Genomic DNA, 18995 nt, shown 5'->3' with positions numbered 1-18995 from the left:
TAAAGATGTTTAAAAAGAAAAAAGAAATCTCACACATTGAGAAGTAAATGAAAAAAAAAAGGAGTTTAATAGGGCACTCCATATACAGCTGGGACCCAAAAGTGGTTTCAGGTTAATAGTGCCCCCAGTGAACGGCAGAAGCAAACACAAATCCTTCCCGCAGAACTTGAGTTCTCAATCCAGTCCCATAGCAACTGTAAGATGGCTCTGACTGTAGGATTTATCTGAATTTCAGAGATGATGAATTGTGAGAGAAAAATGTGCATCTCAGAATTGATGAAATACTACATATTCTCTAATTGTTCACAGGAATGCCATTTTTTTTTTCTGAATTGTCATCAGGTACCCGGAGACCTTAACATACATTGTTGGTCTGCAGACCTTACTATACTGTTACTGGAATACCTATGTAGACAATCATATCATCTGTACATAATGACAGTTTTGCTTTTTGTTTTCCAGCCCTTAGAGCTTTTCACTTTATTTTTATTTATTATTCTTACTCTTATTTTTTGCTTCATTTTATTATGTAATACCAGTACAACACTGAATAGAAATGATTCTAGCGGACATACTTGTTTCATTCATTATTTTAAAGAAATGCTTTTAACATTTTACCATTTAATACAAAGTTCCCTGTGGGTATCTGGTTTATCAGATTAAGAAAATTTTTGTCAACAATCATATGCAATTAATGCTTTTTCCTCATCCATCAAAACAAAATGTTTCTTTTTTTTTCTTAACATCTTTATTGGAGTATAATTGCTTTACAATGGTATGTTAGTTTCAGCTTCACAACAAAATGAATCAGTTATATATATATACATATATTCCCATATCTCTTCCCGCTTGCGTCTCCCTCCCTCCCACCCTCCCTATCCCACCCCTCCAGGAGGTCACAAAGCACCGAGCTGATCTCCCTGTGCTATGCAGCTGCTTCCCACTAGCTATCTACCTTACGTTTGGTAGTGTATATATGTCCATGCCTCTTTATCGCTTTGTCACCGTTTACCCTTCCCCCTCCCCATAGCCTCAAGTCCATTCTCTAGTAAGTCTGTGTCTTTATTCCTGTTTCACCCCTAGGTTTTTCATGACATTTTTTTTCCTTAAATTCCATATATATGTGTTAGCATACGGTATTTGTCTCTCTCTTTCTGACTTACTTCACTCTGTATGACACACTCTAGGTCTATCCACCTCATTACAAATAGCTCAATTTCGTCTCTTTTTATGGCTGAGTAATATTCCATTGTATATATGTGCCACATCTTCTTTATCCATTCATCCGATGATGGACACTTAGGTTGTTTCCATCTCTGGGCTATTGTAAATAGAGCTGCAATGAACATTTTGGTACATGACTCTTTTTGAATTATGGTTTTCTCAGGGTATATGCCCAGTAGTGGGATTGCTGGGTCATATGGTAGTTCTATTTGTAGCTTTTTAAGGAACCTCCATACTGTTCTCCACAGTGGCTGTATCAATTTACATTCCCACCAACAGTGTAAGAGGGTTCCCTTTTCTCCACACCCTCTCCAGCATTTATTGCTTCTAGATTTTTTGATGATGGCCATTCTGACTGGTGTGAGATGATATCTCATTGTAGTTTTGATTTGCATTTCTCTAATGATTAGTGATGTTGAGCATTCTTTCATGTGTTTGTTGGCAGTCTGTATATCTTCTTTGGAGAAATGTCTATTTAGGTCTTCTGCCCATTTTTGGATTGGGTTGTTTGTTTTTTTGTTATTAAGCTGCATGAGCTGCTTATAAATTTTGGAGATTAATCCTTTGTCAGCTGCTTCATTTGCAAATATTTTCTCCCATTCTGAGGGTTGTCTTTTGGTCTTCTTTATGGTTTCCTTTGCTGCGCAAAAGCTTTGAAGTTTCATTAGGTCCCATTTGTTTACTTTTGTTTTTATTTCCATTTCTCTAGGAGGTGGGTCAAAAAGGACCTTGCTGTGATTTATGTCATAGAGTGTTCTGCCTATGTTTTCCTCTAAGAGTTCGATAGTGTCTGGCCTTACATTTAGGTCTTTAATCCATTTTGAGCTTATTTTTGTGTATGGTGTTAGGGAGTGATCTAATCTCATACTTTTACATGTAGCTGTCCAGTTTTCCCAGCACCACTTATTGAACAGGCTGTCCTTTCTCCACTGTACATTTCCGCCTCCTTTGTCAAAGATAAGGTGACCATATGTGCGTGGGTTTATCTCTGGGCTTTCTATCCTGTTCCATTGATCTATATTTCTGTTTTTGTGCCAGTACCATACTGTCTTGATTACTGTACCTTTGTAGTATAGTCTGAAGTTAGGAAGCCTGATTCCTCCAGCTCCATTTTTCGTTCTCAAGATTGCTTTGGCTATTCGGGGTCTTTTGTGTTTCCATACAAATTGTGAAATTTTTTGTTCTAGTTCTGTGAAAAATGCCAGTGGTAGTTTCATAGGGATTGCATTGAATCTGTAGATTGCTTTGGGTAGTAGAGTCATTTTCACAATGTTGATTCTTCCAATCCAAGAACATGGTATATCTCTCCATCTATTTGTATCATCTTTAATTTCTTTCATCAGTGTCTTATAATTTTCTGCATATAGGTCTTTTGTCTCCTTAGGTAGGTTTATTCCTAGGTATTTTATTCTTTTTGTTGCAATGGTAAATGGGAGTGTTTTCTTGATTTCACTTTCAGATTTTTCATCCTTAGTGTATAGGAATGCCAGAGATTTCTGTGCATTAATTTTGTATCCTGCTACTTTACCAAATTCATTGATTAGCTCTAGTAGTTTTCTGGTAGCATCTTTAGGATTCTCTATGTATAGTATCATGTCATCTGCAAACAGTGACAGCTTTACTTCTTCTTTTCCGATTTGGATTCCTTTTATTTCCTTTTCTTCTCTGATTGCTGTGGCTAAAACTTCCAAAACTATGTTGAATAACAGTGGTGAGAGTGGGCAACCTTGTCTTGTTCCTGATCTTAGTGGAAATGCTTTCAGTTTTTCACCATTGAGGACGATGTTGGCTGTGGGTTTGTCATATATGGCCTTTATTATGTTGAGGAAAGTTCCCTCTATGCCTACTTTCTGCAGGGTTTTTATCATAAATTGGTGTTGAATTTTGTCAAAAGCTTTCTCTGCATCTATTGAGATGATCATATGGTTTTTATCCTTCAATTTGTTAATATGGTGTATCACGTTGATTGATTTGCGTATATTGAAGAATCCTTGCATTCCTGGAATAAACCCCACTTGATCATGGTGTATGATCCGTTTAATGTGCTGTTGGATTCTGTTTGCTAGTATTTTGTTGAGGATCTTTGCATCTATGTTCATCAGTGATATTGGCCTGTAGTTTTCTTTCTTTGTGACATCCTTGTCTGGTTTTGGTATCAGGGTGATGGTGGCCTCGTAGAATGAGTTGGGGAGTGTTCCTCCCTCTGCTATATTTTGGAAGAGTCTGAGAAGGATAGGTGATAGCTCTTCTCTAAATGTTTGATAGAATTCGCCTGTGAAGCCATCTGGTACTGGGCTTTTGTTTGTTGGAAGATTTTTAATCACAGTTTCAATTTCAGTGCTTGTGATTGGTCTGTTCATATTTTCTATTTCTTCCTGATTCAGTCTCGGCAGGTTGTGTCTTTCTAAGAATTTGTCCATTTCTTCCAGGTTGTCCATTTTATTGGCATAGAGTTGCTTGTAGTAATCTCTCATGATCTTTTGTATTTCTACAGTGTCAGTTGTTACTTCTCCTTTTTCATTTCTAATTCTATTGATTTGAGTCTTCTCCCTTTTTTTCTTGGTGAGTCTGGCTAATGGTTTATCAATTTTGTTTATCCTTTCAAAGAACCAGCTTTTAGTTTTATTGATCTTTGCTATCGTTTCCTTCATTTCTTTTTCATTTATTTCTGATCTGATTTTTATGATTTCTTTCCTCCTGCTAACTTTGGGGTTTTTTTGTTCTTCTTTCTCTAATTGCTTTAGGTGCAAGGTTAGGTTGTTTATTCGAGATGTTTCCTGTTTCTTAAGGTAAGATTGTATTGCTATAAACTTCCCTCTTAGAACTGCTTTTGCTGCATCCCATAGATTTTGAGTCGTCGTGTCTCCATTGTCATTTGTTTCTAGGTATTTTTTGATTTCCTCTTTGATTTCTTCAGTGATCACTTCGTTATTAAGTAGTGTATTGTTTAGCCTCCATGTGTTTGTATTTTTTACAGATCTTCTCCTGTAATTGATATCGAGTCTCATAGCATTGTGGTCGGAAAAGATACTTGATACAATTTCAATTTTCTTAAATTTACCAAGGCTTGATTTGTGACCAAAGATATGATCTATCCTGGAGAATGTTGCATGAGCACTTGAGAAAAATGTGTATTCTGTTGTTTTTGGATGGAATGTCCTATAAATATCAATTAACTCCATCTCGTTTAATGTATCATTTAAAGCTTGTGTTTCCTTATTTATTTTCATTTTGGATGATCTGTCCATTGGTGAAAGTGGGGTGTTAAAGTCCCCTACTATGAACGTGTTACTGTCAATTTCCCCTTTTATGGTTGTCAGTATTTGCCTTATGTATTGAGGTGCACCTATGTTGGGTGCATAAATATTTACAATTGTTATATCTTCCTCTTGGATCGATCCCTTGATCATTATGTAGTGTCCTTCTTTGTCTCTTCTAATAGTCTTTGTTTTAAAGTCTATTTTGTCTGATATGAGAATTGCTACTCCAGCTTTCTTTTGGTTTCCATTTGCATGAAATACCTTTTTCCATCCCCTTACTTTCAGTCTGTATGTGTCTCTAGGTCTGAAGTGGGTCTCTTGTAGACAGCAAATATATGCGTCTTGTTTTTGTATCCATTCAGCCAATCTGTGTCTTTTGGTGGGAGCATTTAGTCCATTTACATTTAAGGTAATTATCGATATGTGTGTTCCCATTCCCATTTTCTTAATTGTTTTGAGTTCGTTATTGTAGGTCTTTTCCTTCTTTTGTGTTTCTTGCCTAGAGAAGTTCCTTTAGCAGTTGTTGTAGAGCTGGTTTGGTGGTGCTGAACTCTCTCAGCTTTTGCTTGTCTGTAAAGGTTTTAATTTCTCCATCAAATCTGAATGAGATCCTTGCTGGGTAGAGTAATCTTGGTTGCAGGTTTTTCTCCTTCAACACTTTCAATATGTCCTGCCATTCCCTTCTGGCTTGCAGAGTTTCTGCTGAAAGATCAGCTGTTAACCTTATGGGGATTCCCTTGTGTGTTATTTGTTGTTTTTCCCTTGCTGCTTTTAATATGTTTTCTTTGTATTTAATTTTTGACAGTTTGATTAATAAGTGTCTTGGCGTATTTCTCCTTGGATTTATCCTGTATGGGACTCTCTGTGCTTCCTGGACTTGATTAACTATTTCCTTTCCCATATTAGGGAAGTTTTCAACTATAATCTCTTCAAATATTTTCTCAGTCCCTTTCTTTTTCTCTTCTTCTTCTGGAACCCCTATAATTCGAATGTTGGTGCGTTTAATGTTGTCCCAGAGGTCTCTGAGACTGTCCTCAGTTCTTTTCATTCTTTTTTCTTTATTCTGCTCTGCAGTAGTTATTTCCACTATTTTATCTTCCAGGTCACTTATCCGTTCTTCTGCCTCAGTTATTCTGCTATTGATCCCATCTAGAGTACTTTTAATTTCATTTATTGTGTTGTTCATCGTTGCTTGTTTCATCTTTAGTTCTTCTATGTCCTTGTTAACTGATTCTTGCATTTTGTCCATTCTATTGTCCATTCTATCTCCAAGATTTCGGATCAACCTTACTATCATTATTCTGAATTCTTTTTCAGGTAGACTGCCTATTTCCTCTTCATTTGTTAGGTCTGGTGGGTTTTTATCTTGCTCCTTCATCTGCTGTGTGTTTTTCTGTCTTTTCATTTTGCTTATCTTACTGTGTTTGGGGTCTCCTTTTTTGCAGGCTGAAGGTTCGTAGTTCCTGTTGTTTTTTGTGTCTGTCCCCAGTGGCTAAGGTTGGTTCAGTGGGTTGTGTAGGCTTCCTGGTGGAGGGGACTAGTGCCTGTGTTCTGGTGGATGAGGCTGGATCTTGTCTTTCTGGTGGGCAGGTCCACGTCTGGTGGTGTGTTTTGGGGTGTCTGTAGACTTATTATGATTTTGGGCAGCCTCTCTGCTAATGGGTGGGGTTGTGTTCCTGTCTTGCTAGTTGTTTGGCATAGGATGTCCAGCACTGTAGCTTGCTGGTCGTTGAGTGAAGCTGGGTGCTGGCGTTGAGATGGAGATCTCTCGGAGATTTTTGCTGTTTGATATTATGTGCAGCTGGGAGGCCTCTTGTGGACCAGTGTCCTGAAGTTGGCTCTCCCACCTCAGAGGCACAGCACTGACTCCTGGCTGCAGCACCAAGAGCCTTTCATCCACAGGGCTCCTTAATTTGGGATGATTCGTTGTCTCTTCAGGTATTCCACAGATGCAGGGTATATCAAGTTGATTGTGGAGCTTTAATCCGCTGCTTCTGAGGCTGCTGGGAGAGGTTTCCCTTTCTCTTCTTTGTTCTCACAGTTCCCAGGGGCTCAGCTTTGGATTTGGCCCCGCCTGTGCGTGTAGGTCGCCGGAGGGCGTCTGTTCTTTGCTCAGACAGAACGGGGCTAAAGGAGCCGCTGATTCGGAGGCTCTGGCTCACTCAGGCCGGGGGGTAGGGAGGGTCACGGAGTGTGGGGCGGGCCCGCGGCGGAAGAGGCCGGCGTGACGTTGCAGCCTGAGGCGCGCCGTGCGTTCTCCCGGGGGAGCCGTCCCTGGATCCCGGGACCCTGGCAGTGGTGGGCTGCACAGGCTCCCCGGAAGGGCGTGTGGCCAGTGACCCGTGTTCGCACGCAGGCCTCTTGGTGGCGGCAGCAGCGGCCCTAGCGTCTCATGTCCGTCTCCGGGCTCCGCACTTTTAGCCGCGGCTCGCGCCCGTCCCTGGAGCTCTCTCAAGCAGCGCTCTTAATCCCCTCTCCTCGTGCACCAGGAAACAAAGAGGGACGTAAAAGTCTCTTGCCTCTTCGGCATGTCCAGACTTCTCCCCGGACTCTCTCCCGGCCAGCCGCGGCGCACTAACGCCCCGCTGGCTGTGTTCACGCCGCCAACCTCAGTCCTCTCCTGGCGCTCCGACAAAAGCCGGAGCCTCAGCTCCCAGTCCCGCCCGCCCTGGCGGGCGAGCAGACAAGCCTCTCGGCTGGTGAGTGCCGGTCGGTCCGATCCTCTGCGCTGGAATCTGTCCGCTTTGCCCTCCGCACCCCTGTTGCTGTGCTCTCCTCCGCGGCTCCCAAGCTCCCCCACTCCGCCTCCCGAAGTCTCCACCCGCGAAGGGGCTTCCTAGTGTGTGGACACTTTTCATCCTTCACAGCTCTCTCCCGCTGGTGCAGGACCCGTCCCTATCCTTTTGTCTCTGTTTAGCTTTTTCTTTTGCCCTAACCAGGTACATGGGGGGTTCCTTGCCTTTTGGGAGGTCTGAGGTCTTCTGCCAGCGTTCAGTAGGTGCTCCGTAGGAGTTGTTCCACGCGTAGATGTATTTCTGGTGTATCTGTGGGGAGGAAGGTGATCTCCGCGTCCTACTCTTCCGCCATCTTCCCGGAAGTCCCAAAATGTTTCTTTCAATCTGCTAGTGTAGTTAATGAATAGATTTCCTAAGGTTAAATCATCTTTGCATTTATAGGATCAAGCCACCAGGTTCAGGATTTTTTTTAAATCTGATATTTTTCACATTGATTCATTTAGCTAATAATTTATCTAGATTTTCTGTATCTATGTTTTAGGTGAAACTATATTACAATTTTCCTTTCTCATATACCTGCTGTCTAGTATGGTGTCAAAGTTATACTAGCCTCCTAAAATGAACTAACAACTTTCTATATATATTTTTCATTCTCAGAAACAATCTGTGTAAGATGGGGTTATCTCTTGCTTGAAGTTTTGTTAAAATCTTGCCTGTAAAATTATCTGGACCTGGTGGTTTCTACTTGGTGTGTATGTATACGTAAAGGCAAGGGATGGAGATTTTAAACTGGATTCGATTCCTTTAATGATTATAGTTCTACTCAAGTTTTCTTCTTAAGAGAATTTTAACCTATATTTTTCTGGGATATTGTCTATTTCATCAGGATTTTACAATTTATTGGTATAAAACTAATTTTTAAAATACATTTTTAAAAATCTGTAGCTATTCTTTCCTTATTCATTTTTATTTTGTTCCTCATTAAACTCGCAAAGGGCTTCCCTGGTGGCACAGTGGTTAAGAATCTGCCTGCCAATGCAGGGGGCACGGTTGAAGCCCTGGTCCGGGAAGATCCCACATGCTGCAGAGCAACTAAGCCCGTGTGCCACAACTACTGAGCCTGCATTCTAAAGCCCACGAGCCACAACTGCTGAGCCTGCGTGCCACAACTACTGAAGCCCTTGTGCTTAGAGCCTGTGTTCCACAACAAGAGAAGCCACTGCAATGAGAAGCCCTTGCACCACAATGAAGAAGGGTAGCCTCCACTCACTGCAACTAGAGAAAGCCCGCGTGCAGCAATGAAGACCCAACACAGCCAAAAATAAAATTAATTAATTTTTTAAAACTTGCAAAATACTACTTCATTGTTTAACTGTGTTTTCAAAGAATTAGCTTATGGATTTTTGTCAACTCTGCTTTTTTATCTTTTTTTCTATTAAATTATTTTTATGCTCTTATCTTTATTATTTCCTTCTTGTACTTCCTTTTCTCTGTTGTTCTTTTTCTAAGTCCTTAATCTGGCTGTTTGGTTCATTAATTTTCAGCAATTTAAAAATTCCTTCTACCAAACACCCTAGTGATAGCACTGGACTTGGATTCATTTTTAACACGAAATCCTCAGTTTTAGGAAGAGATAGCTCCCTAGTCCACAGAGTATTATGAATTCAGACTCTAGCAGCGCCTGAAGGTGAGGCCTGAGACTTTGATTTCTATGGAGAGATGCTTTGCTCCAGCTCAAAAACTAGGCAGAAGCAGATAGGCCTTGTTTGTCTCCCTGTGCTGGTGGATGCATTCTTTTTCTGGTCCACCTTTCCACTAAGGAAAACTGGAAACAAATCCCAAGTTTAAAACCTCATTTTGGGGCTTCCCTGGTGGTGCAGTGGTTAAGAATCCACCTGCCAATGCAGGGCACATGGGTTTGAGACCTGGTCCAGGAAGATCCCACATGCCGCGGAACAACTAAGCCCGTGCGACACAACTACTGAGCCTGCGCTCTAGAGCTCGCGAGCCACAACTACTGAAGCCCATGAGCCTACAGCCCATGCTCCACAACAAGAGAAGCCACCGCAGTGAAAAGCCCGCAGACTGCAAGGAAGAGTAGCCCCTGCTCGTTGCAACTAGAGAAAGCCTGTGCGAAGCAACAAACACCCAAAGCAGCCAAAACTAAATAAAAATCAAATAAATAAATTTATTAAAAACAAAACAAAAAAAAAAAACTTCATTCCGTGGCTATTCAAACATTAACTATTCAGAAAGGACTTTGCTGAATAATCTCACTAAATAGTAAACACCCCCCTATGACTCTCATAGAGTATTTTATTTCCCCAAATAGTTATCTACCCCAACTGGTATGTTTGATATTTTGTTCATTTGTGGTTGTTTGTACCTGTCTCCTCCACCACCAAGAGAAGAGGGGCTTCATTTGATTGGATGTTTGCCAGGTAATTAAGCAAGACTTCACATTTTATTAGTCAGACATATTTTAAGGCAAAAGCAAAAACCTTAGCAAAATTTGAGATAGAGCACAGATATTACTTTCCTTTGAACTATGGTAGGTACATAGCCATCACAAATTATTCTCAGAGGATATCTTTGTGGGTATGAAATATATCATATGAACAAAGTGTACTCCAAACACATATGTACAGTTTAAAGAATACACAGTGAACACCCACGTAAGCACAATTGAGGTCACTGTGCACAACTGAGCAAACCATCAGACCCACAGATGCCCCCGGCCCTCTGTCCCTCTCTTATCACCAACTCATCTCCCCCAGAGGTAACCATTATTCTGACTTAATGATCCCATAGATCTAACATAAAGTACTCATTCATTCTTAGAGAATCAAGAATTACTATGTTTCAGCCTTAAGGAATTACTTTATGTCACTAATGACCTAGAAGACTCTAGAAAATGCTTTGAATAAGCAGATATAAGAAGAGTACAATTAGAATTACAATTTTTCCAGAATATTAACTATGCTGTAACACATCCATGAAGCTACTTAAGGAAACATATATATCAGAGAGTACTCTTACAGTCATCACCGTCAACCGGAAGGGCATATAAGATGACAGAATTTAACATCTCTACCAACTTAAAAAAAGAGACTCACACCTTTCAAGTTCTTTCTTTTGTCCTCCAAATGCAATCACAGTTCTAATCGCTGCTAACACCTCTTCAGCTACTGCTCCAGCTTTTGCATATGCCAAGAGTTCTTTATCAGTAAATGAAGATAGTATCTGTTTAAAAACACAATTGCAGATAATTTAAAATTTAACAAGTTAATTGTATCTTTTGTAAAGAAAAAATAAATATATACACAAATGTTCCTTGTATGTTACTGTATATAAATCTTTTACTCATCTTTGGTCATCATGTCCTACTTTTTAGTGTACATATTATAAGCCACTTCAAATTCTTTTTGGACTGAGGTGGTATAAAACAAATGAAATTAAAATTTTTATTTTCTCACTATACCCCATGGATCCTCATATAAATAAATACATCTGGGACTTTAAATCTCAGAAGGAGGTGTATACTATTAACATAAACCAATATAGCAAAAGGGGCATTACATCAAGGAAATAGGGTGTGTACTCAACACAGCAATTGCTAATTGTACTCTAGCTCAGAAGTATCAAGGTAGGAGGCCAGAAGAACGCAGGGGACCAAGTACGGAGTAGCGACAGGACTTTAAGAAGGTTTCACATGCCGGGGAAGCAGAGCTCTCTTTGCTGACGTTTCTGAGCAATACATTAATCCACCAGGGAGGTCTCTGTTTTATGGATGTGCTTCGATCCTTGTGTTTGGTCCCTGAGCATCTGTTCTGTGGAAGGAACAGTACTGGGTCCTTTGTATACACAGGATCTCATTGATTCTTCTCATTTGCGCAGTGAAGTAGGTATTATTTTCCCCACTCTATACATGAGGAAATGGAGGGATGAAGAGGTCAAGGATTCAAGGCTTCAAAGCATGAATTAACAGCCACTGGAGTGAATCTCTCTAATACCAGCCACTGACATGTGGACCCCTCTGGGATCCCAGAGGGCCCTGTGATAAAAACTGGATCAACTGGCATGGGCAAAGGACTAAGGTTAATATTTTAATCTGAAATACCTGACTAGTCAACCACCTAACTAAATATTACACACAAGCAATTCAAATAAAATTCTGAGTAAACAGTATTACACTCTTTCAATTAATAATTTACAGCATTTGTGGACTCGTATGTGTACGTAGTAACAGTCTATTTCTTCATGTCATAAAAAGCTCAAAATTATTTTGATTTTAATAGTGTATCTCTTCCTTTGCTGTGTGTGAAAGTAAAAGGAGCTATGATAGATGCAGGAATGGGTGGGTGAAGGCAAACGAACATTTATTAACTAGATTCCATGTGCAGATGTTGTGCTGTATGTACCTTCTTCTTTGGTACCCAAAACAACAACCCACTGATGCACTAGACCTTCCTGACCTCTCAAAGTGACCTGCCTAGGGCTGTCCCAGCACACTTGCCAGAATCACTCACAGCGCTGGGGCTGAGTCAGGGAGGTCATTGTCATTCCTGAACAAACAGGGCTGCATAATGCAAGAGGTGCATACAATATGCTTTGGCTATTTTTCTCTGCTCCTTTTGAAACCTCACCCCACAACTATCAACCACACCAGAAGCAGCTGACAACAGGAAGATTACTAGAAATATTTTTGAATTAGGAGCTGCAAAACATGCTATTTTAATTTATTATTAAAGTATCAAGTACCATTCCAATTGATTCAATATACCTGGCTTCTCTACAACCTTCCATAACTATAAGCATATGATTAGGCAAGACTATGGTAGAATCTTCATTTTGTTTTGTTCTTTGTTTTTTAAGATATCATGCCTGCTGAAAGAAAATAACCTCCAAAATATTCTGAGGGATATGGAAAGCCAACTTGCTGTTCCTCTAATATAAAATAATAGAATGGTGATACTTCACAATGACCCACATAAACTATATAAAATATCACTAACTCATCCCTTATTCCAAAGGCTGTTAATTTCTTAACAAGGTCTAATTGTATTAGTGCGAGACACATGAAATTGTTATTCCTGTAAGTTAAAATCTAGTATCGGCCACTTTATATTGTTCAAACTAATATAGTCAGAAGCAATAGTTCTGACCACCACAGATGTTTGGACCTTCATCTTTGTCCCTTTTTTCCAATTCTCAGTGCAGGTTTTTGTTTTATTTTGTTTGAGATAATTTATACATGCTTTATTTTTTTTAAACTTGTTATTTTGAGATAATTGTAGACATAAAAGCAGTCATAAGAAACAATACAGTCACAGCCCATATCCCCTTCATCTAGTGTTCCCAAAATAACACCTTCCAAACTTCAGAACAATATCACAGCCAGAAATTTAACATTTAACATCAATCCATCAACGTTATTCAGATTTACTAGTTTTACATGCACTCGTGTGTGTGTGTGTGTGTGTGTGTGTGTGTGTTTAGTTCCAAGCAATGTTATCACCTATGTAGATTCGTATGACTACAGTCATGATACACAACAATTCCATCACAAGGATCCCTCAGTGCTACTTTTCGTAGTCACAGCCACTTCCTTCCCTACTCCTCATTTCTCCCCTCCCCACCATCCCTAAGCCCTGAAAACCGCTAATTTGCTCTATCTACAATTTCATCATTTCAAGAATATTATATAAATGGAGTCATAAGTATTTGACCTTTTGGGATTGGCTTTTTTCACCAAGTACAAATCTCTGGAGACTCATCCAGGTGGGTGTGTGTATATCAATACTTCTTTCCTTTTTATCACTGGACAGTACCCACAGTATGGAGGCACCACAGTTGTTTAACCATTAACCTATTGAAGAATATCTGGGGTTGTTTCAGTTTGGGGCTATTACTAATAAAGCTGCTATGAACATTTGACAATAGATTTTTACATGAACATGATTTTCTTTTCTCTTAGATAAATGCCCAGTACAATTTGCTGGATTGTATGGTAACTGCATGTTTAGTTTTATAAGAAACTGCAAACTATTTTTCAGGTTGCTGTACCATTTTTCATTCCCACCAACAATCTATGAGTGATCCTGTTTCGCTGCATCTCAGCAGCATTTGGTGTTTCACTATTTTTTTAGTTTAGCCATTTTGGTAGATGTATAATGATATCTCACTGCAGTTTAATTTGCTTTTCACTGATGGCTAATGATGCTAAACAATCTTTCATGTGCTTAACTGCCACGTGTATATCCTCTCTGATGAATGTCTGTTCATGTCCTTTGCCCATTCTCTAATTGGTTTATTTGGTTTTTTTTTTAACTATCGAATTTTGAGCATTCTTTATATTTACATTATAGTCGACACTAGTCCTTTGTCAGATATATGATTTTCATATTATTTTTTTCCCAGTGTGTAGCTTGTCTTTTCATCCCCTTTACATGGCTTTCAGAGAGCAAAAGTTATGAATTTTGACAAAGTCTAATTTATAATTTCTTTTTCTTTTTTTTTTTGCAGTACACAGGCCTCTCACTGTTGTGGCCTCTCCCGTTGCGGAGCACAGGCTCCGGACGCACAGGCTCAGCGGCCATGGCTCACGGGAGCAGCCGCTCCGCGGCACGTGGGATGTTCCCAGACCGGGGCACGAACTTGCGTCCCCTGCATCGGCAGGCAGACTCTCAACCACTGCGCCACCAGGGAAGCCCTATAATTTCTTTTTTTTTTTTTTTTTTGCGTTATGTGGGCCTCTCACTGTCGTGGCATCTCTCGTTGCGGAGCACAGGCTCCGGACATGCTGGCTCAGCGGCCATGGCTTATGGGCCTAGCCGCTCTGCGGCATGTGGGATTTTCCTGGACCAGGGCACGAACCCGTGTCCCCTGCATCGGCAGGTGGACTCTCAACCACTGCGCCACCAGGGAAGCCCCCTATAATTTCTTTTTAAGGATCAAGCTTTTAGCAATCAAATCTAAGAACTCTTTGCCTAGGCCTAGATCCCAAAGATTTTCTCCTATTTTCTTTCTAAAAGTTTTATAGCTTTACATTTTACATATAAATCCACAATCCATTTTTAGTTAATTTTTGTGTAGAGTGTGAAGTTTTGGATGAAGTTTTGGTCTTTTTTCTTTAACCTCTGGATGTCCAATTGTTCCAGCACTATTTGCTGAAAAGACCATTCTTCTGCCATTGAATTGCTCTCACACCTTCATCAAACATCAGCTGGGCATATTTGTGTAAGTATATTTCTGGGTCCTCTATTGTTTCACTGATCTGTGTGTCTATCCCTCCACCAATATACTATAGCTATATAGTAAGTTTTAGTATCAGGTAGACATATTCCTCTCACTTTATTCTTCTTTGCCAAAATTGTTTTAGCTATTCTAGAGCCTGTATCTTTCCATATAAATTTTAAAATAAACTTCCTTACCTATGTCCACAGAAAAACCTTTCTGAAATTTTTTATAGGAAATGTCTTAAACCTACAGATCAGTTTGAAAAAAGAAATCAACATTTTACTGTGTTCAGTCTTCTAATCCATGAACACACTATGTCTCTCCATTTATTTAGCCTTGATTTCTTTCATCACATTTAATAATTTTCAGCATACAGATCCTATATATGTTTTGTGAAATGTACACGTAAGCATTTCATTTTACTTGGAGTGACTAAATGGTATTAATTTTAATTTAACATTTAAATATTGGTTTATGCATGTTCATTGTTAGTATGCAGAAATGCAATTGATCTGGTATCCTTTGACCTTTCCAAACTCAGTTGTTAGTCCTAGGAAATTGTAGATTCCTTGAGATTTTCAACTTAGAAGATTACATTATCTATAGTTTTATTTCTTCCTTTCTCATCTATATGCCTTTTATTTCTTTTTCTTGTCTTGTTCTAGTACTTGTTCTAGTTCTTGTCTTGCTCTAGTACTTTGTTGAAACAGTGGTGAGCATGGTCTTCCTTATCTTCCTTATTTCCAGTCTTAAGGGGAAAACATTCAATCTTTCACCATTAAGCATGATATTAACTGTAGAGTTTTCACAGATGATCTTCATCAAGCTGAGGTAATATCTTTCTTTTCTTCACTTCCTGAGGTTTTTTTTTCATCATCAATGTGTGTTAGATACTGTCAAATGTTTTTTCTCTGTCAACTGATATGATCACACAGGTTTTCTTCTTTAGCTTATTGATATAGTAGATAACATGGATTGATTTTCAAATGTTGAAGCAGCCTTGCATAGCTGAAACAAATTCCACCTGCTCATAGTAAATTATTCTTTCTGTACATTGCCAAATCTAGTTTGCTAATATGTTATTGAAGAATTTTTATTCTTAGTCCATGAAAGATACTGATCTGCCATTTTCTTTCTTTCTTTTTTTTTTTTTTTTTGTATTGACTTTGTCTGGTTTTGGTATCAGCTTAATACTGGTTTCATAAATGAGCTGGGAAGCATTCCTGCTTTGGGGGGAAAGAAGTAAAAGTCTTCTTTCTTCTGGGGGAGACTGTATAAAATTGGTGTTAGTTCTTCTTTAAATGTCTGGTAAATTTTTCCAGTAAAATCATCCGTGCCTGGAGAATTCTTTCTCAGGAGCTCTGAAGTTACAAAATAAATTTCTTTGATGATTATAGGGCTATGAAGATTGTCTATTTCATCTTAGTTGAATTTTGGTAGTTTGCAGTTATCAAGGAGTTGATCTCTAAGTTTTCAAATTTGTGAGGATAAAGTTTTTCGTAATATTTCCTTTATCTTTTTAATGTCTGTGGGATTTGTAGTAATATTCCATATTTCAATCTCGATATTGTGATTTGTGTCTTCTTTTTGTCAGTCTTGCTAATTTTATTGATTTTGTTTTGAAGAACGAACTGTTTCCTTGATTTTCTCTATTACTTTCCTATTTTCAAGTTCACTGATTTTTGCTCTTACCTTTATTGTTTCCTTATTCTGCTTGCTTTGGTTTTATTTTGCTCTTCTTTTTTCTAGTTTCTTGAGGTAGGAACTTACATTATTGATTTTAGATCCTTGCTCATTTCTAATGTAGATATTTAATGCTATAAATTTCTCTCAACACTTCTTTAGCTGCACCCAAATATTTTGGTATTTTATGGCTTTGTTTTCATTCGGTTGTATTTTTTTTCTTTGAAACTTCTTTTACAACCCATGGATTATTTTAACATGTATTGTTTAATTACCAAATATTTAGAGACTTTCTCAGTGTTGTTATTTGTTTCTAGTGGGATACCACTGTAGTCATAGAAAACACTTTGATGGTTTCAATTCTTTTAAATTTGTTGAGGTTTGTTTTATGGCCCAGGATATGAACTATATTGGTGAATGTTTAATGTGTATCCTGTTGTTGGGTACAATGTTTTATGAACACCAATTAGATCCTATTGGTTGACTGTGTTGGTCAGATCTTCTACAGTCTGATTTTTTGTCTAGTAATTCTATCAATGCTGAGCAAGGATAATAAAATAATTGTGGTTTTTCTATTTCTCCCTTCAATGTTCTCACTTTTTACTTCATTTAATTTGAGGCTTTGTTATTTGGTGCATACATATTTCAGATCATTATGTCTTCCTGGTGGAATGATCCCTATTATCATTATGTAATGCTCCTCTTTTTTGTAGTAATTTTCTTTGTTCTGAAGTTTATATTATCAGATATTAATATAGCCATTCCCTAAAAAAAGTAATGTTTTCATGTATATCTTTTTCCATCCTGTTACTTCCCTCTACCTATGTTGTTGAATTTGAAGTTTCTTGTAAGCAGCAGATACTCGGTAGGTCATGTTTTTTAAATCAACTCTGCCAATTTCTTTTTTGATTTGTATATTTTAACTATTTACAGTTAAGGTAATTAATATGTGAGCAGTTAAGTCTACCATTTTACTATCTGTTTTCTATATATTTCCTCTGTTTCTCATTCCTCTGCTTCTCTTGCCTACCTGAGAGTTACTTGATCAAGTTTTAGGATTCCATCTTGATTTATTTATAGTGGTTTTGAATATATCTTTTTGCTTAGGTTTTGTAATAGCTGTTCTGGATGTTATAATGTTCATATGTGACTTATAAAAATCAACATTTTACCACTTATAATTTTTGGTTCAATCATCAAATAAGATTTAGAAATCTCCTGGAGAAAGAAAAGCCCAAATTTCTGCTCTTTCCATTGTTCCTTTTCCCTTCCTGATGCGCCAATATTTCTTATATCACTTCCCTTCTGTTTGAAGAACTTCACTTAGCCAGTCTTTAATAGTAGGTATGCTAATGGAAGGTTCTTCTATATTTCCATGATCTGAGAATGTTTTTATTTCCCCACCATTCCTGAAAAATACTTTTACCAAGTATTCAGTTGACAGTTCTTTTCTTTAAGAACTTGAGAAATATTTTGCTACTTCCTTCTGGTCTTTTGTAGTTTCAGATGAGAAATATAATGTCATTCAAATTGGTGTTCCCTAGTAGGTAATGTGTTGTTGCTCTTTAGCTGTTTTTAACTTTTTTCTTTGTCTTTAGTTTTCAGTAATTTAATTACAATTTGTTTAATCATGGATTTCTTTGAGTTCATCCTGTTTGAGGTTAGCTTAGCTTCTTGGATCTCAAGGGTTTTTTGGTTTTTTTTTTTTTTTTTTTGGCTGCATTGGGTCTTCATTGCTGCATGCGGGCTTTCTCTAGTTGTGTCGAGCAGGGGCTACTCTTCGTTTCGGTGCGCAGGCTACTCATTGCAGTGGCTTCTCTTGCTGTGGAGCACAGGCTCTAGGTGCACGGGCTTCAGTAGTGGTGGCTCGCGGGCTCTAGAGCACAGGCTCAGTAGTTGTGGCACATGAGCTTAGTTGCTCCGCAGCACATGGGATCTTCCCTGACCAGGAATCGAACCCGTGTCCCTTGCATTGGCAGGCAGATTCTTAATCACTGCGCTACCAGGGAAGTCCCGGACCTAAACGTTTGTCTTTCACAAATCTTGGAAATTTTCAGGAATTATTTCTTCCAATACTCCATCAGCCTTACTTTTCTTTCTTTTGGGACTCTGACGGTAACAAATATTCTATCTTTTGTTATTGTCCAACAGGTGCCTGAGGCTCTTTTCATTTTCCCTGTTTGGGGGTGGGGGTGTGTGTAAATTCTATTGTTCTACCTCCAGGTATACTGATTCTCTCCTGTCATCTCCACTTAACAAGATTAAGCCCATCCATCATGACTTTTATTTCTGCTGCTGTATCTTTCTGATCTCTAATTTCATTCTGTCCTTTTTTCATAACTTCTTTTTCACTGCTGCTATTTTCTATTTTCTTTTGTTTCAGGAGAATTTGTAATTGATTAGTGAAGCACTTTTATAATGACTGCTCCAAAATCCATGCCAAACAATTCTAACACATGAATTATCTCAAGAGTGGTCAGTCAACTGTTTTTTTCTCATTCAAACTGTGATTTTCTTTCTTGGTATGACAAAAGTGATTTTTTATTATATCCTGGACATTCTGTCTATTATGTTAGGAGACTCTGAGTCCTATATAAATCTTTTATTTTAGCAAGCAGTTACCCTGTTTGGGTTTAGCATGCAATTCTTGACCTACTTTTGTGAGCTGTGGTTCCAATAGCAGTTTTACATTCAGAGTCTTTCTGGTATTATTTTTTGCCAGCATGGTTTATCTAGAGTTGCTGGGGCCCCTGCTTCTGCTACCTGAGGGAGTGGAAGTGATTTCTTAAGGTCAGACCACCAGGTATCTCTTGTAGGGGCAGGATACGGTAGCTTCCCCTCCCTGTGCCCTCTA

The 18995-nt window shown here is 38.6% G+C and overlaps 1 protein-coding gene across 2 annotated transcripts in view; it reads right to left on the bottom strand.

Annotated features, from left to right (window-relative positions):
- ABCB1 (ATP binding cassette subfamily B member 1) overlaps window positions 1-18995 on the bottom strand; it is a 110783-nt gene that overhangs the window by 59739 nt on the left and 32049 nt on the right. For both annotated transcript variants that reach the window (XM_030857023.2, XM_060304723.1), the window contains one exon: window positions 10338-10462. In XM_030857023.2, coding sequence (XP_030712883.1) covers window positions 10338-10462 — 125 coding nt within the window. The remainder of the gene's footprint in view (window positions 1-10337; window positions 10463-18995) is intronic.

Source organism: Globicephala melas, chromosome 9 (assembly GCF_963455315.2).
Source record: "Globicephala melas chromosome 9, mGloMel1.2, whole genome shotgun sequence".
In the NCBI taxonomy this organism is placed as follows: Eukaryota; Metazoa; Chordata; class Mammalia; order Artiodactyla; family Delphinidae; genus Globicephala; species Globicephala melas.
Note: the sequence above shows the minus strand (reverse complement) of the source record. Positions and strands in the feature narration are given on the sequence as shown.